The sequence below is a fragment of the Alexandromys fortis genome, unplaced genomic scaffold (assembly GCF_014885135.2).
Source record: "Alexandromys fortis isolate MF-2015 unplaced genomic scaffold, M_Fortis_MF-2015_v1.1 scaffold_147, whole genome shotgun sequence".
NCBI lineage: Eukaryota > Metazoa > Chordata > Mammalia > Rodentia > Cricetidae > Alexandromys > Alexandromys fortis.
Genome location: NW_026068029.1, coordinates 527,281 through 548,082, shown reverse-complemented (window position 1 = coordinate 548,082; position 20,802 = coordinate 527,281). Strand labels below are relative to the sequence as shown.

General features: G+C 42.5%; 2 protein-coding genes across 22 annotated transcripts in view; both read left to right on the top strand.

Annotated features, from left to right (window-relative positions):
- The window catches only part of Adgrg2 (adhesion G protein-coupled receptor G2), a 122,615-nt gene extending 118,162 nt beyond the window's left edge, over positions 1-4,453 (top strand). For all 11 annotated transcript variants that reach the window (XM_050164363.1, XM_050164362.1, XM_050164370.1 and 8 more), the window contains one exon: positions 2,761-4,453. In XM_050164363.1, coding sequence (XP_050020320.1) covers positions 2,761-2,945 — 185 coding nt within the window. In that variant the 3' untranslated portion in view covers positions 2,946-4,453. The remainder of the gene's footprint in view (positions 1-2,760) is intronic.
- A 3,747-nt stretch (positions 4,454-8,200) lies between these two features.
- Phka2 (phosphorylase kinase regulatory subunit alpha 2) overlaps positions 8,201-20,802 on the top strand; it is an 81,191-nt gene continuing 68,589 nt past the window's right edge. For 5 of the 11 annotated variants that reach the window (XR_007595731.1, XR_007595732.1, XR_007595730.1 and 2 more), the window contains exons 1-2: positions 8,203-8,502; positions 8,946-9,139. Coding sequence is in view for 7 of the 11 variants with exons in the window: in XM_050164335.1 (XP_050020292.1) it covers positions 9,062-9,139 (78 nt within the window). In the remaining 4 variants the exon portion in view is untranslated. Of the gene's footprint in view, positions 8,503-8,571; positions 8,707-8,945; positions 9,140-20,802 lie in introns of those variants that run through there. The other 6 variants (XR_007595733.1, XM_050164336.1, XM_050164337.1 and 3 more) reach the window with 5 other exon arrangements.

Below are 20,802 nucleotides of genomic sequence, written 5' to 3'. Positions count from 1 at the left end.
CACCCAAGCAAATTGGCTGGCCAGACCAGCTGAAACAGTGAGCTCCAGTTTCAGTGAGAAAGCCTGCCTCAACATAGAGTGGAAGGCTGTAGCATGATCAATAAAACTCAGAGACAGATATTGGGGTTCCACCTGAAGGTCAGAAAAGCAAAACAGCCAGCCACTAGCTCTTACTTCAACCTCAGTCTGAAATGGCGATCCTGCCTCCAGGAATCTCAGAACAAGACTGTGTCTGAGAGCTGTCTCCTCCCATTTTATATTCCTATCTAGGGATTAGAGGCGTGCACCACTACCGCCTGGTTTCTGTGGCAAACTGGTGTGGCTACTGGGATTAAAGGTGTGTGTCTCCACTGCCTCGTCTGTAAGGCTGATCAGTGCTGTTTTATTCTCTGAACTTCAGGCAAGCTTTATTTATTAAAATACAAATGAAATATCATTACAAAAAGCAATTCAGGAAGACACTCTCCATCAACCCCAGGAGTCCACATGCATGCATGCACACATTGCATGTGCCTTTCTGCACTCACATGTGCTCATATACATGCTAGCACGCATGTGCATACATGCCACATATGCATTTTACATAAAGAAAACACAACAAGACTCCTTGACATCAAGACCCCTCAATCTCAGGTGACATTTGAGGCTAGATAATTCTTTTTAAAAAATATTTATTTATTTATTTGTTTGTTTGTTTGTTTGTTTATTTATTATGGATACAATATTCTGTCTGCATGTATGCCTGCAGGCTAGAAGAGGACACCAGACTTCATTACAGATGGTTGTGAGCCACCATGTGGTTACTGGGAATCAAACTCGGGTCCTTTGGAAGAGCAGGCAATGCTCTTAACCACTGAGCCATCTCTCCAGTCCCCTAGATAATTCTTTTTAAAGAATCACAAGATGCTCAATGGCATCCCTAGCTTCTCTGCCCACTAAAACCAGCAGTGCCCTGCCCCAAGTTGTAGCAATCAAAAATGCCCCCAGACACTGTCCACTGTGGGGATCGGTGATAAATTGTCCTTCTTTGAGAACCATTGCTGTGAAAGATAAGAAATAGCTGCCATGCGGCTTTATATCGTCACTGTCAATGCCAAGAGTAAAGTTCTGGGCCCAATGCCAACTTGCCATATCAGGAATGATGCATTGGAGGTCCCTGGAGTAAAGACAGGGAGATGAAGGCTGCTTAATAAGAGTGAGAGCAGATTGAAAGGGGCAGAATGGAAGGATCAAGCTAGACCGTCTGTGAACCTTAGACTCCTGTGTGTTCAGGGCTCTTGATCTATCACTAGTTTTCCATTTTCTGAAAAGCGCTCTGAGATGAAGGAAGCTTCATCTGCCTAGCCTTCCCCCCTCCCAATATTATCATCCTTCAGGGACTCAGATCTTATAGAAGCAGCCTATCCTGACACAGATAGTTTTGATGTCAGACAGTGGCAGGGGAGGGCACTTTACAGTCAACAGAATGGCTACGGGTTTCAGAAAGGATAATATGCTTGTCAGATGCCCGTCTCTGGCTTGTCAGCCCTCACACCGGATGAGGAATGGCACTGAGAATTTCAAAAAGGAACTGGCAGCTGGGTGCTTTATTATACTGGGACGAATTGTTCCTGCAACCAAAATGTCCTCAAACCAAAATGCCTAAGTCAGAACAGCTGCCTCAGACAGTCACGTGCCCTATTTGAGCCGTGGCACAGATGGAGTTGTCCCATCCGTATCCACGGTCTTGTTCGCATGAATGTGACACATTTCCGTTCCGAACTGCCTTAGAGCCATGTAATTTAGTCCGCGGGGCTACAAGATCACACTCTGAAAGCAACCTTCTCAACTGTTCAGTCCGTCACTTTTGAGCCATAGGAGCTCAGGCAGAGCATTGAATTTCTACAAATTTTGTCCTATCGTCTGTGAAATGGGGATAATAAATAACACCCATCCCTTAGCACTAACTATAAGTGAGACAACATGTATCATATGGTCAGTGCTATGCTCAGCATTATCATGATTATATTGTGAAATTATCAGTGGGCTCATTATTCAACTTTGCCCATGGCGCCTCAATGCTATAATGCTCAGAAGGACGGTGCTAAGTACCTGAAAGCTCGTGGATGCTGTGTCCTGAGGATCTGAGGCTGCTACCGGTAGGGAGGCCTAGGTGGAAATCACAGCTACCACTAAATACCCTGCTGTCCTCTGGCTGGACTCTTAGGTTGGAATCCATGGCCTTTTCTGGGGAAATAGTTCTACTGGGATAGTCAGAAGACATATTCCAAAATGGTTGAGAGAGACAATTTCTTCTTGCCATGACTGCTTGTAGCTGGTTCTTTGGGCTTACCTTCTAATACAAAGTTTCATTTCGGAAGAATTATAGGGAACCAAGAGCCTATAAGAGTGTCTATAGGATGTCTGCTAATCTTAAATATTACTTGTAGGTTATTTTATACACAGTTTAATTCAATGTGTTCAATTATAGTTAGAAAATGGGCCTCTGAAAATAAAAAAAAATAAGTCTTCCCACTTTGTTTCACTTTTTTAAAACTGCCATAGGAATTTTGATTCTGATCAACCTCAAATTGTTGTGCTTACTGTTGCTGACCTTAGAGAAGGAATAAAAACAAAATATGAAAACATAGGATGGATATTTTTTTTAAAAGATTCATTTCCGGTATGCCTATTTAATATCGAGGTGGAGGTGATGCTTGCTAGTACTTTAGCGTGTTCTCTGGCCACTTTGTGACACCAACTTTGATATTCCTTATCCAGGCAATGCGTCTACAGAGAGGAATGGGGTTTCTTTCAGCGTTCAGAATGGGGACGTATGCCTTCACGATCTCACTGGGAAACAGCACATGTTTAGTGACAAAGAAGATTCCTGCAATGGTAAGGGCCGGATGGCCCTCAGAAGGACTTCAAAGCGGGGAAGCCTACACTTTATTGAGCAAATGTGATTCTCCTCTTCTAAAATCAAAGCATGATGCGGAGGGTGTGACGTGTCCAGTTTTCCCTTTACCCAATGTGAGATGTAGGAAAGTCAGCTTGTTTTCCATTCAGCAACCTCTAGAGAAGCATACGCTGATTGAGGACAATGATTTACTATTGGAGGAAGAAACCATGGCATAATTATGGTCTTTAGACATTTGCAATTTGGTTTCTTATCTTTCATTTGGAAGAAGATTGGTGTTAAAAACCGCAGAGTAAGATCTAGGAAAAGAAAAACGAATGTTCATTTCTCATCACATTTTAAAGAGGGTGTTATCCTTGATAACATTCTAGAAAAAAAAAATGTTTACTTCAGTCTGTCGGTGATTTTAGTTGTGCATGCCTTTGTTGTATATAAGCTTAGTGACTCCCATGTCAAAAATCTTATCTCTACCTTTTTATATTTATTTTCTACTGTGTAAATGTATTCTTTTGTAGAATCATGGTTCTGTCATTTTATCTAATGTGAGGACTTACCGATTCAGTGAATTCTAACCCTCCTTTGGGAGATCATATAGGATGTGAAATTCAGAAACGTTGCTGAAATCAAGACATAATGATAAAGGCAGACTGAACAGTTATAACAGACAGTGCCACAGTTAGCTCAGAGAGTGCCTTTGAGCAATCAAGAAAAGGTACTCGCACTGGGCGGACACAGCTTTATGAGCTTATGGTTTGGGAAGCAGTGGGGGGGTCACATATTAACCCTTATCATCCTCTTGGGTACATCCTTAGGCAGAGGATGACTTGTGTGACCACATTTGATCAGATTACAGAATCTGCATTAAGACGTTTCGTTTAATGCCATGGTCATAGAAGGTTACAACTGTAATCTAAACCATGGCAGGAAGATTGTGAAGGTGGAAAATATATACACTGCCACTTCTCAAATACCCAGAGCCTTGACAATGGGGGGATCAGAGTAGGATTACTTTTCAAGAGTGTATATATGACAAACAAATCAGTCCTTCAAAAGACAACTGCATGGTACGCAAGTGTTACAACTGCTACTTTCTGGCCCAGTTACATTTGTATGTATTTTTAAGCACATGCCAAGTCTTGAAGAGTGTACAGTGACGGGGGGGGGGGCAGCTACTGGGAATAGTGAACTATCCTGTGATATTGTGTGTATATATACATACGTATGTATATATATCCAACTCTGATTGTTCCTAGTTACAGAGGGTCTATCCTGCTTCTCATCTACACCTGCTTGAGAGATGCCTCAAGCACAGTACGTTCTTATAGGGAACACTTCAAATCCCTTTAGTTAGGTCTTTCACTAAGGCTCCCTTGCATATATTTCAAGAAAATGTTGCATCCCAGACTAACCATAGTAGGAATATCCATTTCTCTGTGTGTGCTCATTTGTCTTTGCAAAATTTCTTCTCGGAATTATTTAATTATTTTATATTTATATGTTACAATCGACAAAAATGTTAAAAATCAATGAAATAAATTTGCAGTTAAGACCTTTAAGCTTGGTTTGTGTTCTCCCCTCTCCCCACCCTCTCCACTCCCTGGCAGCATGGCAAAGAAGTGGTAGGAAAAAGCTTCTGAAGATCTGGACTGTGAAGTTAGAAAAGGACTTGTCCTGCTTCATGAGGGCAGTTTCCAAGGGTTATTGTGTATCATATCTTACTCTCTCAAAAGCTTCTCTTTAGCACGTGTTGCCATGGAGCTGTAGGAAATGTACAAATCTCGGTTCAGATCCCATCCAAAAGTCTTCTTCCTCAGCCTCAAACAAGGGCATTTCAAGAAAGCGGAAAGAAGATTTATGAGGCTTTGAGTCTCTAGTTAGCTTGTGGAAGCCACGAATGGGGAGAGGAGCGCTGGCTGCATCTAGACAAGAACAGTCTGTGCAAGCTCCCTTTCCAGGCTCCTCAGGTCCTCCAAGGAAACCAAGTTCCAAATTGATTGGGGAGGTGATGAGACACTCGATTGGAGGATGGGGGCGAGAGTGGATGAGACCTCAGGAGTCAATCTCGGAAACAACGTACATACCAGGGTGCACCCAAAAGGCACGATGGCAAAGGGCCTTCAGTTCCTACCATCCTTGGTCTTTGTATTATGCTTCATGTGTGGTCCTTAAACTAAATTCTCTTGGGTTTTCATTTGTTCGTAAATTCAGAGAAATAACACGACAAGACAGAGACAAATGTTTCTGAGAAGCATCTTCCTCCAGTTTTAAAATCGGTCCTGAAAGCTGAGTCTGCTGTGAGGGAGACAGAAGAGCGACTATTGCTCAGGGAATGTCAAAACAGTGCCCAGCGTTTGAAGTGGTTCCTCCGTTTACTGGAGAAATTTCCCCCAGAAAACACTGCAACCACTGGTTCTACATAGGGACTTTGCTGACTTCAGTAAGCAGCACTGTAATTGTTCTCAACAGAAATGGTACAACTGGTCCACTTGGTGACTTGGGTTGTCTCTACCAAGGTCACCTTGGAGGCAGGTGTCTTGTGAAGGGTATTTCAAAGGAGAGTTCAACTTACTGAATGACACACACCCCAAGCAGGCTTGTTTGGTGTGATATTTTTTGTCCCCAGAACAGCAATGAAAGACTATTCAGTTCGTTTCTATCTCAGCTCCTCCTTGGAGTCTGAGGGACAGAAAACAGGAAAAGCTGAATAAGTACAATAAAAACATAATATTGGGACTGGAAAGGTGGCTCAGAGGTTAAGAGCACTTGTTGCTCTGACAGAGGACCTGAGTTTGGTTCCCAGGGCCCACATGGCAGCTCACACCCATCTGTAACTCCACTCCCAGGAGACCTGACCTCTTCTGACTTTTATAGGCACTAGACACAAACAGTACACATACGTACACGTAGGGAAAACACTCATACATAGCAAATAAAATGAATATTTTTGAAAGGAACATAAAATTGAGTCAAGAATTCTTAGCAGTATATTCATTTTGCTTTCATATCAATTTCCAGATACAACCTCAAGAAATCAAAGCAAGCCGGGTGGTGGTTGCACACACCTTTAATCACAGCATTAGGGAGGCAGAGACAGGTGGATCTCTGTGACTTCGAGGCCAGCCTGGTCTACAAGAACTAGTTCCAGGACAGGTTCCAAAGCTACAGAGAAACCTTGTCTCGAAAAAAAAAAAAACAAAAACAAAAACAAACAAAAAAAAAAAAAAAAAAAAAAAAAAGAAGAAGAAGAGGAGGAGGAAGAAGAAGAAATTAGAAGATGGGAAACAAAGCCTAATTTAGTATATTACTGTGGAGCTCAGCTTATGGTTTGTGCTCCTCNCCAAAGCTACAGAGAAACCTTGTCTCGAAAAAAAAAAAAAAAACAAAAACAAAAACAAATAAAGGAAATCAAAGCAGATAAAATTAAATGCATTCTTATGAAACAAATAGCATTTAAAATATTTTATTGATTGAGAATTTCATATAGTATATTTTATCATGCTTATCTATATACAACTGTATAGTCTTAAATTCAGGACCCTCCTGACTTAGTATCCAGAGAGCTGGGATTAAAAGTGCATATCACTGCTCCTGGTTTTAAAATACATGATTTTAAAATGTATAATATATATGTTCTTCACTGTGAAGAAACCCTATAGTCCCTGGTGTGTCTACTCCTTAACTCTCCATTTTATATAGCTGCAATAAGCCCGAGCAGAGACAAATTTAACAGTCTTTACACTATAGTAATATAAAAGTACAATAATTCCAGGTCAACTAAACTAACTTAATTTGGTTAATTGGTTAGCTTCAGCAAGTTGATTAAGAATGGACCCTCTCTGGTCAGAAATGGGGTGCTTTAGAGTCAAAAGAGATGAAATCTCCACTTTGGATGCTGACCTCTAAAAGAGATTCTTAAGCAACTCCAATGGGAGCAAAAACCTTCTTAAAAAATAAGCAATGAAGCCAGCTTTTAGAGACAAAAGAATGTATGAAATCTCCAGTAAAGTTACCCGTGAAGATCACTAAAGGGATTCAATTGTGATAATGTAATGTTTAAATCTTATCTACCCCAGAGACCACAGCAAATCCTGCATGGAAGTACAGGAGTATGAATGTACTGCTTCAGAATTCAAGACCCAGCTTTAAAACAAAGAGGAGTTGAGAAAGGGGAACGGAGGGTAGGAGGTATCAGGCGGACTGCTCACCATACAACAAATACATGTGCCAAGGCTTGAAAACAACGTTTAAAAGTCTCCGAGCTAGATGTGGTGGTGCATGCTTATTATCCCAGCAATTTGGATGCTGAGAAGAGGAATGTTGCTATAAGTTTGTGGCCAGTCTTGCATATATACTGCAGTGGAGTCCAGCCTGGACTACATGACGAGACTACCAAAGGCTGTCCCAGAAAAAAAAAGTATATATGAGCTGATGAAGGGTTAACTTTTAATTAAGGACTCATCGTAAGGGGACTCAAATAAGCAGGACTAATTTTTATTCAGTCAATATTGAGTCCTGAACACATGTTCAATCAACACTGATCCAGGCATGGTGGGAGATACCAGGCTATCCATAATCCAGTTAGAAAAATAAGCCTCGGTTGAAAACGTAAAAAATGTAAGATAATACATTATTTCCAAATGCTGATGAAAATAGTTTAAGTCCTAGTCAATGAGCCAAGCACGAGCCAAATGCTCTTGACCTCATCGCTCTACCAGGTAGGAAGGCTATCCCAACAGATAAAAACGCTACATTTCAAACAACCAGAACTGGAAGAAAGTGCAGTTTGAACTGACTCTTTTGTCTTATCTTTACTAAAGAAATTGCTGTAGGAATCCAGAAAATGGGGAAAGCTAATAGGAACAAGGGTCTGACGTAGTCCTTAAGGCAAAGATAGGTTTCAGGCCACGGGTTGAGTCAAGGCAGAGAACAGCAAAGTGCTTGTAGAAGGAATTACATTAGAATAGCTGTCCAGTCAAATTCAAAAGTGGGCCAGATTTTGTTGAACAAGGGACGCTAGGTAAAGAATGTAGCCTGCGGTTAATTAGTGACCTTGACAACTAATGACAGCCAAGTTTCAAATTGTGCTGCTGTAAAAGAGCTGAGCGACTCTTCCCAGAGGCCAAGGGTGCCAGGAGTGTATATGGGGGACACTGTTCAGGCCTCCCCCCCCCTTTTTTTTTCTTTCTTTCTGTGCTCCACTTCTGGATTCAGTTCTCAGGTGAGGCTTGGGCCAGGGCGGGTCTACAAGGGTGGGTCATCGGAAGGATGCCAAGGTCTCGGATGGGTTTGGCGGCCCGCTCAGACGTTGCCACTGCTGTTCTCTGCCTGGGTACCGGTTCTCCGTGTCTCCCGCTCTCCCGCTGGCTGCCCCGTTTTCCTCCCCCATCAGCGGCGACAGGCAGGATTCCTCGCTCCGGAGAAGGCGGGCCGGGGGCGGGGCTACGAGCAGAGGGTGCCACCTCCTAACGCGTGCCCTTCGGGCGGGACAGCACGGGTTCCACTTCGTGGCGCAAGTCACTCTGAGGGGTAGCCGTGACACCCAGGTGGCCACGACCGAGGGGCGCTGTTCCTTTACTCTCAGATGCGGTTGAAGGCCGGTTGAGGTAGGAGAAAGCTCCATGACAAAACGAACTCCTATTCAGAGCCCGGCTCTCCGCGGCTCCCGCGTACCTTCCTCTTTAAACTCACCCCCCCCCTTAGGCGGATACTTGGAGAGTTCCACTCCACGCGGGGGGCGGAGCCCAGTACGGCTCGGGTGGGCTTCCCGGCAACCCGGAGCCACCTCGTGAAGCCCCCAAAACAAAAGGGTATGTATGGCAAAGGCCTTTCTCCCGCCGAGTTCTCAGTCACGGGTTTGTCCTGCACGGCTGGGCCGGAACTAGAAACCGTCGGGGAAGCTGCGAGCTTGGTAGAGGTGGGGCCCCCGATAGCGCCACCCCCGGTCTCCTCCCCCGCACCGCCCAGTGGTGCGAAACTCTGGTTGGCTTGCCTTGCAAGTCAGACTTTGGTTCTATCATTTTGAAAAGTCCTGACCTCCTCCCGCCAGGCCCCATTCGGAGAACTCACAGAAGTCGTGTTTGGGCATCAGGCCGGCTTGGAGGCTGCAGCTTTAGCGGACACCACCGGGTAGATTCGGCGCCGCGGCCAGTGAGCGTGGGCGAGATGCGGAGCAGGAGCAATTCTGGGGTCCGCCTGGACGGGTACGCGAGGCTGGTGCAGCAAACCATCTTATGTTACCAGGTAAACAGACATCAGCCCAAGAGAACGCCCTAAACTGCCTGCTGATGTGAGTCAATACTCCCCCAGGCCTCTTCGCACTACTGTGACCTGAGAGCTTGCAGTTAGTTGAGAGGTTTTCTACTTTAATCCAGACCTTGTTAGCCAGTTATCAGCCTCCTTCCCATTGCTATCCTGTTCTCTTTACTCTCAAGTCAGGTCTTCTGGTCTTTGAACAGCTGCTGAGGCTGTTTGACAGAGTTCTTGGACCCTTTTTTTTTTCCTTTTTCTTCTTCTTTTATTTTAAATCAGAACGGCCCCCTCGATGTCCTTCCTGACTACTTCTTTTGGATGGAAAAGGTATGTTAGGTTGAACACTGAGTAAGAACAGTGAACTCTACTCTAGGGACAGTAGACAGGAATAAAAAAAAAACCCTAAGGCTTGCATCTGTTTGAATGTGAGCAGCTGCCACTGTCTCTCCCGTGAGTTACCTTGTTAGACAGCTACCTATGAGAGGGCCCTATGAGCCTCTCTGGTTGCTACTTTACAACTTAGAAAACTTGGGAGCACATGGCAACAGCATCAAGGCCGTGCAGCTGTAAAGCTGGGCATATGATCTCAGGTATGAATGTGCCTGCTATGCTTTGTCCTTGGCGAAAAGTTATGTGTGAGTCCCCAGTGGAAGCCCACTGAGCTATTTTTGTTTCCAGTGAAGACATCAGCTCTATTGCTTGCCTTCAATCAACAGCGGCTATTTTTAGGGCTTTCAGAGTCAAAGAAGGAAGTAGCAGTTGGTGGTTTGAGGCTTGACCTACCAGTTGGAGACCCATGGTCATTTCCAAACCATTAACCATTTTTTTTTCCTTCTTAGCGCAACCTTAGCTCCTCGCTCAGGAAATATGTATTGTGTTGCGTTTATATATATATATCCAATCTTCAAGACCGTCTACAAAGTGCCCCGTCTACATAAAATGAATGAACAGTGCTGCTGCTGCTGCTGCTCCTGTGGCTCAGTGCTATAGCAGCTTACCCAGCATTCTCAGCGCCTTCGATTGCATTGCCACCACTACAAAAGAAAAACAGTGTTTATAGCACAGTGAAATTTATGAATAAGGTATAAGATCAGGGTCCCTTGTTTGAAACACTTTGAAGCCAAATGTGGCTTTGCAAGCCAGAAATGTCTGAATGTTAACAAGTCATATGCATACATAAATATAATAGCCACAGTACTTCAGACGGTATCCTTTAGTTCCGTCCATTGTTATTTCGGCACCAGAATATGAATATTCATACTAAGTACAATAAGTAAAGGCTACAAAAGACTTTCACTTTAGACCAGCTTATCTTTTGCCACCCAAAGAACTTTGGCAAACTTAGGAGAAGCACTTGGGTTTCCAAAGCTTATTGGCTTTGGGAATTACACATAAAAGACTGTAGTGTTTCTTTGGAGACCTTTGGAAAAAGACACGCCCACCCCCACCCCTACCCCCAGCCAAGCCATATTTGGCTAGCAAGATATGGCATTCTAGTTGGGTATTGAAGAAGGAGTAAACAGATGAATGGAGGTTGCTTTTTCTAAAAACCACCTAGCAAGCTGGGACTGGAGAGATAGCTCAGTGGTTAAGAGCACTGACTGCTCCTCCAGAGGACTAGGGTTCAATTCCAAGGATTGGAATTGTCACAACTGTCTGTAATTCCAGTTCCAGGGGTTCTGACACCCGTGGGAAAACACTAATGCACATAAAAACAACAACAACCAAAAGGAGGTCTCTTTTTGCTTTTACTCTCAGAATAACATTAACATTAATTAATTAATTAACATTCTCAGAGTTACAGCTATAAAATGTTTTAAAATCCCAGTTGAAAGCCTTTCCCTCCATTGCTATGATAGAAAGAGCTATAAGGAAAACAGACAAAACTTAGCTTTTTTAGCTGGGTAGTAGTGGCGCACACCTTTAATCCCAGCGTTTGGGAGGCAGAGGCTGGTGGATCTCTGTGAGTTTGAGGCCAGCCTGAGCTACAGAGAGAGTTCCAGGATAGCCACGGCTACACAGGGAAACCCTATCTTAAAAAAAAAAAAAAAAAAAGAAAGAAAGAAACCCTTGGTCTTCATGTCAGACCAGGGTTTGAATACCCAATTCTGCCTTGAGCAACATGTGTAACCTTTGATCATACTTTCTCCTTTTTTGTTTTTTTTTAAATATTTATTTATTATGTATACAATATTCATCTCTCCAGCCCTCCTTTTTTTTTTTTTTTTTGGACAGTGTCTCACTATGTAGTCCTGCCTGGCCAAGAACTCACCTTGTAGACTAGGCTGGCCTCAGACTGACAGAGTGCTGGGATTAAAGTTGTACTCTCCCATGTCCAGCTCTTTGTTTATCTTCCCTGAGCTAACACCCTCATCTGTAGAATGGGGATGGGATTATTAGAAAGAAAAATGAATGTCTAGTGTACTTCCTGGGACATTGTGTGAGATCAGTAAGTAGAGGGTGCTTTTGATATAGGCCACATGTTGTTACTCAGTCCTTGCATGACCATTCTGGCCCAGGATGCTCCCTTTCCTAGAAGCCTTGATATAGCTACTAATTAATTGTTTTCTGGTCTTTGGGCATATTTATGTGTTGTATTGGTGCAGTCAGATCCTAAGTACAGAACTTTGGTGTCTCCTTCCTATTCCTCAGCAATGTCTCAGGCACATTAACAGTATCCTTTAATCCTTTTAATTAAAAAAAAAAACTACTCCCTGTGGATTCTCTGCTACCCTAATGCCACAGCTACTGGTCCAGGCTTGCCTTTGCTCAGAAGCAAAACAACTGTCTTCTCACTGGAGCTGCAGGGTTGGACTTTCCTCCACAACATTTTAATGATTAAAAACCAGTTGTCTAATCTTTTATTTTATATTTATTTTGGGGGTAGTCAGTGAAAGGCCCTCATGATTTCTCTCTTTTCCTTTGGATAAGCAGAATACTCCAGACAGTTGAGCTGGGACAGTCTGTGAATCTGCAAGTAGACAATTGCATGCCTCCTCGTCCAGCACTCCCCTGTACCCATCCTGCCACAACCACTATTCAGTGTAGAGGCCTAACTGTTTTAGGGCCTTGTCATCTTTTCTGAGTGATAATAGGTAGGTCGCCTGTGTTCTGTAATTTTTATCGTAATAAAAAAATGAGCTAGGTTTCTGTAGTTTCTGCTATACTGTGCCATCTTCTATAGGTATGTGCATATCTCTGACACATTTTTCAAGTCAGTTCCTATGAGCTCTAAACTCTGTTTTTATTTAGTTTTTGAAGTGAGATCAGTTAATATTAGTTTCACTGGTTAGAAATATTTCATAACTATGTCAAGCTGATCATTATTCTTCCTTTCAAATCAATAGTTTATGCACATCGTCTAGCATGTCCACTATATCTGTCAAGAAGAAGAACTTCCATCTGTCATTTGAAAGATATAGACTACTTGGCTACTATATATTATTTGAATCTTTAAGGCAAAAAGGAAAGACCTGTGTCTATAAAAGGGTCATTTAGCAAGTTTCGTTTTATGAATGTACATTCTGAGGAGTCTCTTCAGAAATATATTGACTTTTAGAAAGAAATTTCTAGATTTATTTTAGCCCATATAAAATGTTTATTTTTAATATTTTTTCAGTAATGACTCTGTTTGAAGGCTCATTAATATGTGCGAAGTTTGAAGTAGTGATAAGAGATTATGAACCAGAAAATAATAATCAAATCAATGTTCACTATAGTTAGAAGTTATTGGGTATCATGACTCAGAAAAGAGACTATGGCAGGAACTACATTGCGATTAATGAAAATAGAATTTAAAATGAAAAAAAATAACACAAGTAGATCATGGTATATGGAATAAATAACAGTAGTAAAGACTAATTGTAGAAGAGTTAAAAATAATATAATTAAGTCTAGAAACAGTATGACAGAAGACTGAGAAAAGACTGGGGTTAAAGTGTTCTAAGTCCTTTATTACCTTAGAAGTGAGAGTAAAAGAATTGTAATGTCTTTTAAGTCAAGAGATTAAGAATCACCATTAACGTAATATAAATGGAGAGGCAAAAGCATAGCTCAGTTGGTAAAGTGCTTTGTACAATCGTGAGGGCTCCAGTTCAGTCACTAGCACCCATTTAAAAGCCAGATGTAGCAATACATACTTATAATCCCAGCACTGGGAAGGTATAAACTAGCCAGCTAGCCTAGCCTGGTCAGAGAGCTTCAGGTCTGTCTTAGGGTTTTTATTGCTTTGAAGATATACCACAACAGTGACAACTCTTATAAAGAAAACTTTTAATTACATTAGCTGGCTTACAGTTTCAGAGGTTCAGTTCATTATCACCATGGTGGGAAGCATGGCAGCATGCAGGTAGAGCTGTTTGCTGGAGATGAGAGTCCTACATTTTGCAGGCAACAGGAAGTAGACTGTTACATGGAGGGAAGCTTGAGCAAAAGAGACCTCAAAGCCTGTTCCCACAGTGACATATTTCTTCCAACAAGGCCACACCTCCTAATAATGCCATTCCCTTTGGGGACCATTTTCTTCCAAACTCACATTCTATTCCCTGGCCCCCAAAGGTTTATAGCCATTTCATAGTACAAAAAAATATATTAAGTTCTACTTTAAAAGTTTCCATAGACTATAAAAATCTCAAACTTGTTTCAAAGTCTCTTCTAAGATGCATGACAATCTCTTAACTGTAATCCCCTCATAAAAAATTAAAATCAAAAAAGCAGATCACATACTTCCAACATATAATGGCAGAGGACATATATTACCATTCCAAAATGCACTGAAGGGAGCATAGTGAAGAAACACTGGACAAAAGTAAGATCAAAAACCCAAAACTCCAAAGTTTAAACTCCAAACACTGAAGCTCCATTTCTAACATCAAAATGCTCGTCAGATTTCCAACTGTGTTCAGCTTGGTTGATGGCAACATAGTTCTTTCTCTTGGGCTGGTGTCACTCTGTTAGTAGCTCTTTGAGGCAGGTATCCTACTACTCTGGCATCTCTAACATCTTAGGTTCTTCAAGGCCATCCAGACTACAACTTTACACGATGGCCTCTCTCCTAGGCCTCCATTCAGGGACACCCCTGACACATGCCTGGCCTCGGTGGTTTTATTTCATGGCTTCTTTTTTCTATCCTTAACTCTAAAGCCATGGCTGAAGTTTTCAAGTTCTGCTGCTTGTTGGGGCTGGAACATGGTCCACTCATTCAATTGTATCTTCACCAGCTTTCTGTCCGTCACTGCCTAAGCTTGGCTGTCCTGAAGCTCGCTCTGTAGACCAGGCTGGCCTCAAATTCAGAGATCCCCCAGCCTCTGCCTTCCCAGGGCTAGGATTAAAAGTGTGCCCCACCACACGTAGCACGTGGCTTTCCTTTAGTTCCTTTTCACAAATTGGAAACTTAGCTGGATTGAAAATGACTTGAGTTCCTGATCCTCCTGTCTCTACTTTTCAAGTCTGGGATTACTGGCATGCACCGCACCATACTTGACTGAAAAAGAAATTATAATGGAAGTGATGAAATAGCAGTGAATCACAGTAAAAACGCTCTGAATAAAAATGTATGGGATTCAATTAAAATGAAGCTTGAGCCATAAATAAATATTAGAAAAGTTTGAATCCTTAAATATGTATGATAGGAAGGCAAGCAAAACTTAATAAACTCAAGATTGAGCTGGGTGGTAATGGTGCACGCTTTTAATCCCAGCACTTGGTAGGCAGAGACAGGCAGATCTCTGAGTTCAAGGCCAGCCTGGTCTACAAGAGCTAGTTCCAGGACAGGCTCCAAAGCTACAGAGAAATCCTGTCTCGAAAAACCAAAAAAGCCAAAAACAAAACAAAACAAGATTGAGAAAAGATATACTCAAGAAGATAAGTGATAAAGATAGAGAGCAGTAGGAGGCTAGAGATGTGGCTCAGTTGGTAGAGTTCTTACCTAGCATACATAAAGCCCTGGGTTCAATCCCCAACACTGTATAAATTGGATATGGTGGTATGTTGGTACATACCTGTAAATCTCAGCACTTGGGAGGTAGAAGTAGGAGGATCAAATGCCCAAGGTCACCCTCAGCTACTTAATGAGTTCAAGGCCAGCCTGCATGCAAAGAACTTTTGGCTTTTATTCAGAGAAAACCACAAGAGAATATTATTTGTTCTTTTAAGGCTAAATTAATAGGCATAATCTAAGAACTGTCTGGAAACAACCTTTGATTCCTTATATTTTCTTATTCTACCTTCAGTGGAAAGCATTTTCTAGTGAGTGAAATGACTGAAACATCTCCAATCTTCCTCCTGTTTAGTTTTCTGCCCCCCATCTTGGCCTCTTGCTCAGAGCAGTGAGATCTCCCATTGACATGAAACTCCATTGCTATCTGTTTACATCCTTCCCCGACCATCATTCTACTTAAGCTGGGTTCTTCCTGTGGCCTACTAGGACACTGGCTACCCCTTATGCTACTGTCCCCTGTTCACTCCCAGTGGCATCCTAGTCAGTACTTAACAACAGGCTCCACGGACTTGTATACTTTGCATCTCTATCAAGGGTCATACCATGAGCAGTGGTTAAGGTGCTTGTTGCACAAGTGTGAGAACCAGACTTCAAATCCCCAGAACAGATGTAAATTTTGAGTGGGCATGGCAGCCATTTGTAATTTTTTGTTAGTTTGTTTTTTCAAGACAGAGTTTCTTTGTGTAGCCCTGACTGCCCTGGAAGTTACTCTGTGGACCAGGTTGGCCTTGAACTCAGAGACCCACCTGCCTCTGTGTCTCCTTCCCCAGTGCCAGATTAAAGGCAGCTGGGATTAATGGTGCACGCCACCACCCAGCCTGTTTGTAATTCTGATGTTCAAAAGATGGAGATGGGATCCCTAGCAGGATGGCTGGCCAGATTAGCCGAAATAGTGATATCTGAGTTCAAATGAGAGACCATACCCCCAAGAATAAAGTGTAAAGTGATTGAAGATGACTCTGGGCATCTGCCTCAAGCCTCCACAGCATGATATAGGCATACTAACACACAACTCTCTCTCTCTCTCTCTCTCTCCCTCTCTCTCCCTCCCTCCTCCCCCCCCCCCCCCCTCTCTCTCCCTCCCTCCCTCCCCCCCCCTCTCTCTCTCACACACACACACTTTTAAAAGGTCATATACTAGGCTAGGAACAGTGGCACACACATGCAATCATAGCACCCAGGAGTCTAATGGAGGGATGATGAGTTCCAGATCAGTCTAGATTATATTGAGACCCAATAAAAGAGTGAAGAAAGTGAAAGGGAATCATTACTGACCGGCCCAGCAGGTCCTAAGTTACTCCAGGGTCTTGAAGAGGCACTATCTGAAAGACATGGGGGGAGAGAGAAACGGACACCAAGCAGTATTCCTTGTCAAGGCATCCCGTTTATTGAAGCAAGTTTCATGTCTTAAATACTCCTCAGAAGGGAGCTAGGGCAAGGGGGAACTGAGGAAAGGGGGAAGGGAAGGAGGGGCTTGGTAGCTAGGCAACTAAGTGGGGCAGTTTGGCAGCTAAGCAGGGCTGTTGCAAGGTCAGTGGCTAGAACACCTGCTGTTAGTGATTAAGCAGCAAGCTTTGAAGACACTCTGTGGTGCTTTCCAGAGCTCAAGTCTCCACGGTCAGCACGTAATGTTTTGGCTAACTTTAAGTTTTCATGTCTCAAGATTTTTACTTTAAGGCCCTGTGAGATGTGAGAAAGGGGAAGCCTGAAATGGCTCCTGACACATTACCGATTCTCATTCTTTCCAGCAAGCCTTTCCTTATAAGTCAGGGTACCATCACCCATTTGGGCTCCCAATTTGACAGCATAAGAGCTATTTGAAATTCTACTTGCTCCTCTCCTAGCTGCATTCGTTTCATTACAGAACTGTAAATTTCACCTCCTAAACATCTCTAAGATCTGCCCACTTCTCGTGCTCCCTTGTATCGTTATCACCACCTTTTTTCTGAGACACTAGTTTTGTCATTCTCCAACTCTGATACTAGCTTCTGCATCTTCAGCCTCCTTCCAGAATTTCTCCCTGCTGTGACCAAAGCAAGCTTCTCCAAGGACCATCACCATCATTCTGGACCACACTGGGTTTGGGGGCCTAGAGAGATAGCTTATTTGGTAATGTTTTTGCTGTGCAAACATTAGGACCTGGGTTTGATCCTTAGCACTCATAAAAATCAGGGTGTGGCCACACACACACACACACACACACACACACACACACACACACACTTATAATCCTAGCACTTGGAAGACAAAGACAGTAGTATCCCTAGGGCTTGCTAACTAGCCCTAACCTAAAAAGTGAGCCCTCCCTGTCTGAAAAAAATAGGTGGATGATTTCTTAAGGAACAGCATTTGATGTTGACCTCTAGTCTCCCCATGCACAAACACAGATGTACATGTACACATACACACATAAACACACATTTAAGGAGGGGCTTGGGGAGATGGGTCAGCAGTTAAGAGCACCTCTTACCTTTGTAGAGGACCTGAGTGTGGTTCCCAGCACCCATGTCAAATGACTCACAACTGCCTGAAATTCAAGCTCCATGACATCCAGTGCCCTCTTCATGACTGCACAGGCACCTGCACTCACATAAACATAATATGCATATATACATAATTAACAATGAAATCTTCTAAAAATATACTAGGTTCAATAAAAGGCAGAAACTATGTTAGCCCATGGTCATGCAAGTACCATGTGAGAGGCAGCTGTCTTGTTATATTGTTTCAAGAGAGGAGGTACTCCATGGAAAGCTTTTTCCTTCCTGGTGCAATCTAGAGCCGTATGTTCTGCCATTTCCTACTGTAGCTTTTGAGGTAGCAACAAAGAGGAGGGCTTTTGCTGTGCCTTTTTCAGAGCAGCCTTAATTTAGTGTCAGATGAAAACATTCAAGTCATTTCAAACCAGAAACATCCTTGACTCCTGCACTCACAAATAGACAGCCGCAATAGCCTGTGTAGGGAAGAGAGCTAAAATTGTTTGAACGCTCGTAGGGATCCAAAATAACATCTCGTCGGATCTCTCAGCTCACAATGAAAGAACCACAGCAGATACAATCGAGGTCGTCCTTCTTGGGAGCTGACAGCCATCATAAGTACTCTGTCTTCTCTGTGCACGGAGCTCGAGTGTGGAGAGGAATGCTTTAGCTGTCCCAGATTACTGTGGGTAACAAAGGAAAATCGTGCTCCTTTAGTGTATTAAAATGTGAAACTTGAGTTGGCTGTTTTTTTTTTTTAAATATTTCACCAAGTGTAGTTCTCCCATGTTGTACTTGTCATTTGTGCTTATATTTTAAATAATTTAAAGAATTCTAAGACTCAGCTTATCACTGTGTTGCCTAGGCTGGTCTGAAACTCCTAGGCTCAAGTGATCCTTCTATCTTACCCTCTCGAGCAACTGGAGTTCTGTAGGTTCACACCAAGATGCCTAACTTAGATGAGACTGTTAGTTAATAGTACTGTGACATATGTCTCACAAAAGATAAAGGGATTGCAATTAATGTTCATAAAAGACAAGAAGCAGATGTAGACATATGTGAGTATTTTATGAAGGCCAAATATCTTGTCCTCTCTTGAGAAGAACTCACAAAATTTTCAGGAGTCTCATGACTCTTTGAGTCTCTCTATTTCCCATCAGAATCCATTGTGAACTCCTGAAAGATCCTTTGGAGACCTCAAATCAAGAGCCCAAAGGTGCTATGGAGGTAGAGGAGGATAATCATGAGTTCTAGGCCAGCCTGAGGATCTTATTAACACCCTGTCTGGGAAGAAAAGAAAGAGAATAGAGTGGTATGCAGTGCCTCTAGGTGTAAAAGTCTGGATTGCAATGGCAAGGATCAAATAATGGCTTCTACATTGTTCCTGTTCTGATGAAAGTTTCCTGTCCTTATATTCAGTAGTCTATGGATACCTGAGGCTTCGGGCATTGGCCAGTGAGGGGCTGATAACTCCCTTGAGTTTGAACTTTTCCATGAGCTAACACAATACCAAACTGAATATTGATATTTTAGTAATCCCCCCTCTTCTTACTACAGGGTTTGATGAGAGAATAGCAAAAAATTAAAATCTCCTATGAGAAAAGTCGTTTGACAGACGTTAAGTGACGCGCACAGTTCCTGAAAGTTTGAAAATATCTAAGATGAGTGATCTGGGGTGAAGCAATTGCCTGAAGCAGCTGATTGTAGCTCCTGATTCATGTTTGTAAAACTAGATGGGGAGAAGCCAATAAGCACCAAAAAAAAAAATGAAGATTGCATACCTTTGGTCTATTAGGTAAAGCAAGAGGCAGGTACATGTAACAGTTCACATTCTCTTTTTCCTTGAACATCAGTTTAAAAGATAGCTTTTGTAAGATCTGATTGGTGAATCTCAGATGGAGTTTACTGAAAATGTGAGCTGTTGGGGCAGGAGAAATGGTTCAGCAAATCCGATCACTGGTTGTTCTTCTGGAGGACCCAAGTTCAATTCCCAGCATCTTCTGTAACTTCAGGGTAGCTGACACCCTCTTTTGGCCTCTTCAGGTACAAGGTACACACATTTGGTGCACAGACATACACACAGGCAAAAGACTCATAAAAATAATGTTTATTGGTTGGGGTGTGTGTGTGTGTGTGTGTGTGTGAGAGAGAGAGAGAGAGAGAGAGAGAGAGAGAGAGAGAGAGAGAGAATCTAAAGGGGAAAACACCAAAGGTAGATTGTATTGAATGTCTGTGAGAAAAGGAAATTGGTGATTTTTGCAGTCAAGGAAGGCTTCACAGAAAAGAGAGCATGAACATGTGTACAGGCCCAAAACTGCAAGGAATACCCAGTGGATTTTTCGGGGGCTAAAAAGTGAGTGTCAGAAATAACATCACATTAGAAGATGACCTGGACTGGGAAGCAATGGTTAGCATTCCAAAATATTAATAACCATGAAATAAAATAAAAATACTTTGGTTGAGATTTGTAGTTCAAGATGACACTGGAAACAATGTTAAAAATAAAGTCATGTTTTCAAAAAAAAAAAAGAGTGAGTGTCAGGTGATTAAAAGAGCTAACACATGGGCTTGGAGTAGCAAAATAAGTGATTTCAACTCTGTAGACACTGGAGGATTTTGAGCAGAGTAGCGAAGTCAAGTTTCTGCGTCTTTCTGTGACTACCCTTTGTGGAGGTCAGAGCATAAGGAACTACTAGTAGAAGCAGGGACATCAACTACTAAAGCGCTTTTGTGGTTCTATAACGTAGGTAGAAGAAAGAGAGTGTGTGTTCTCTGTACCATTTCAGGTGTGTAGATGTTGACACTCCTCTGTGTGACCCCCCGCAGTGGAGCTTGGATTGCAGACTGTTAATGTTAGTATGTTGGTGTTACTATCAAGCATATATGTATTCTGCCTTACTGTTGGCTCGGTCTTGCATTGATATTGAGGCAATTGTATTTATCTCCTCTTACTGATCTCATCTTGTCGAAATGCATCACCAAATAAATGTCTTACAGTGTCTAGTTCAGTATGTAGATATTTATTGTTGTGCTTCTCAGAATTCCTTGTTGTAAATGACAGAAATTCACCTCAGATAGCCTTAAAACACAGATGAGAATGTATTGCTCGTATAATTAAAAATCCTAGGAAGTTGTTCTGGATTCAGGAATGGCTGGATTTAGGAGCTTAAGGAATGCAA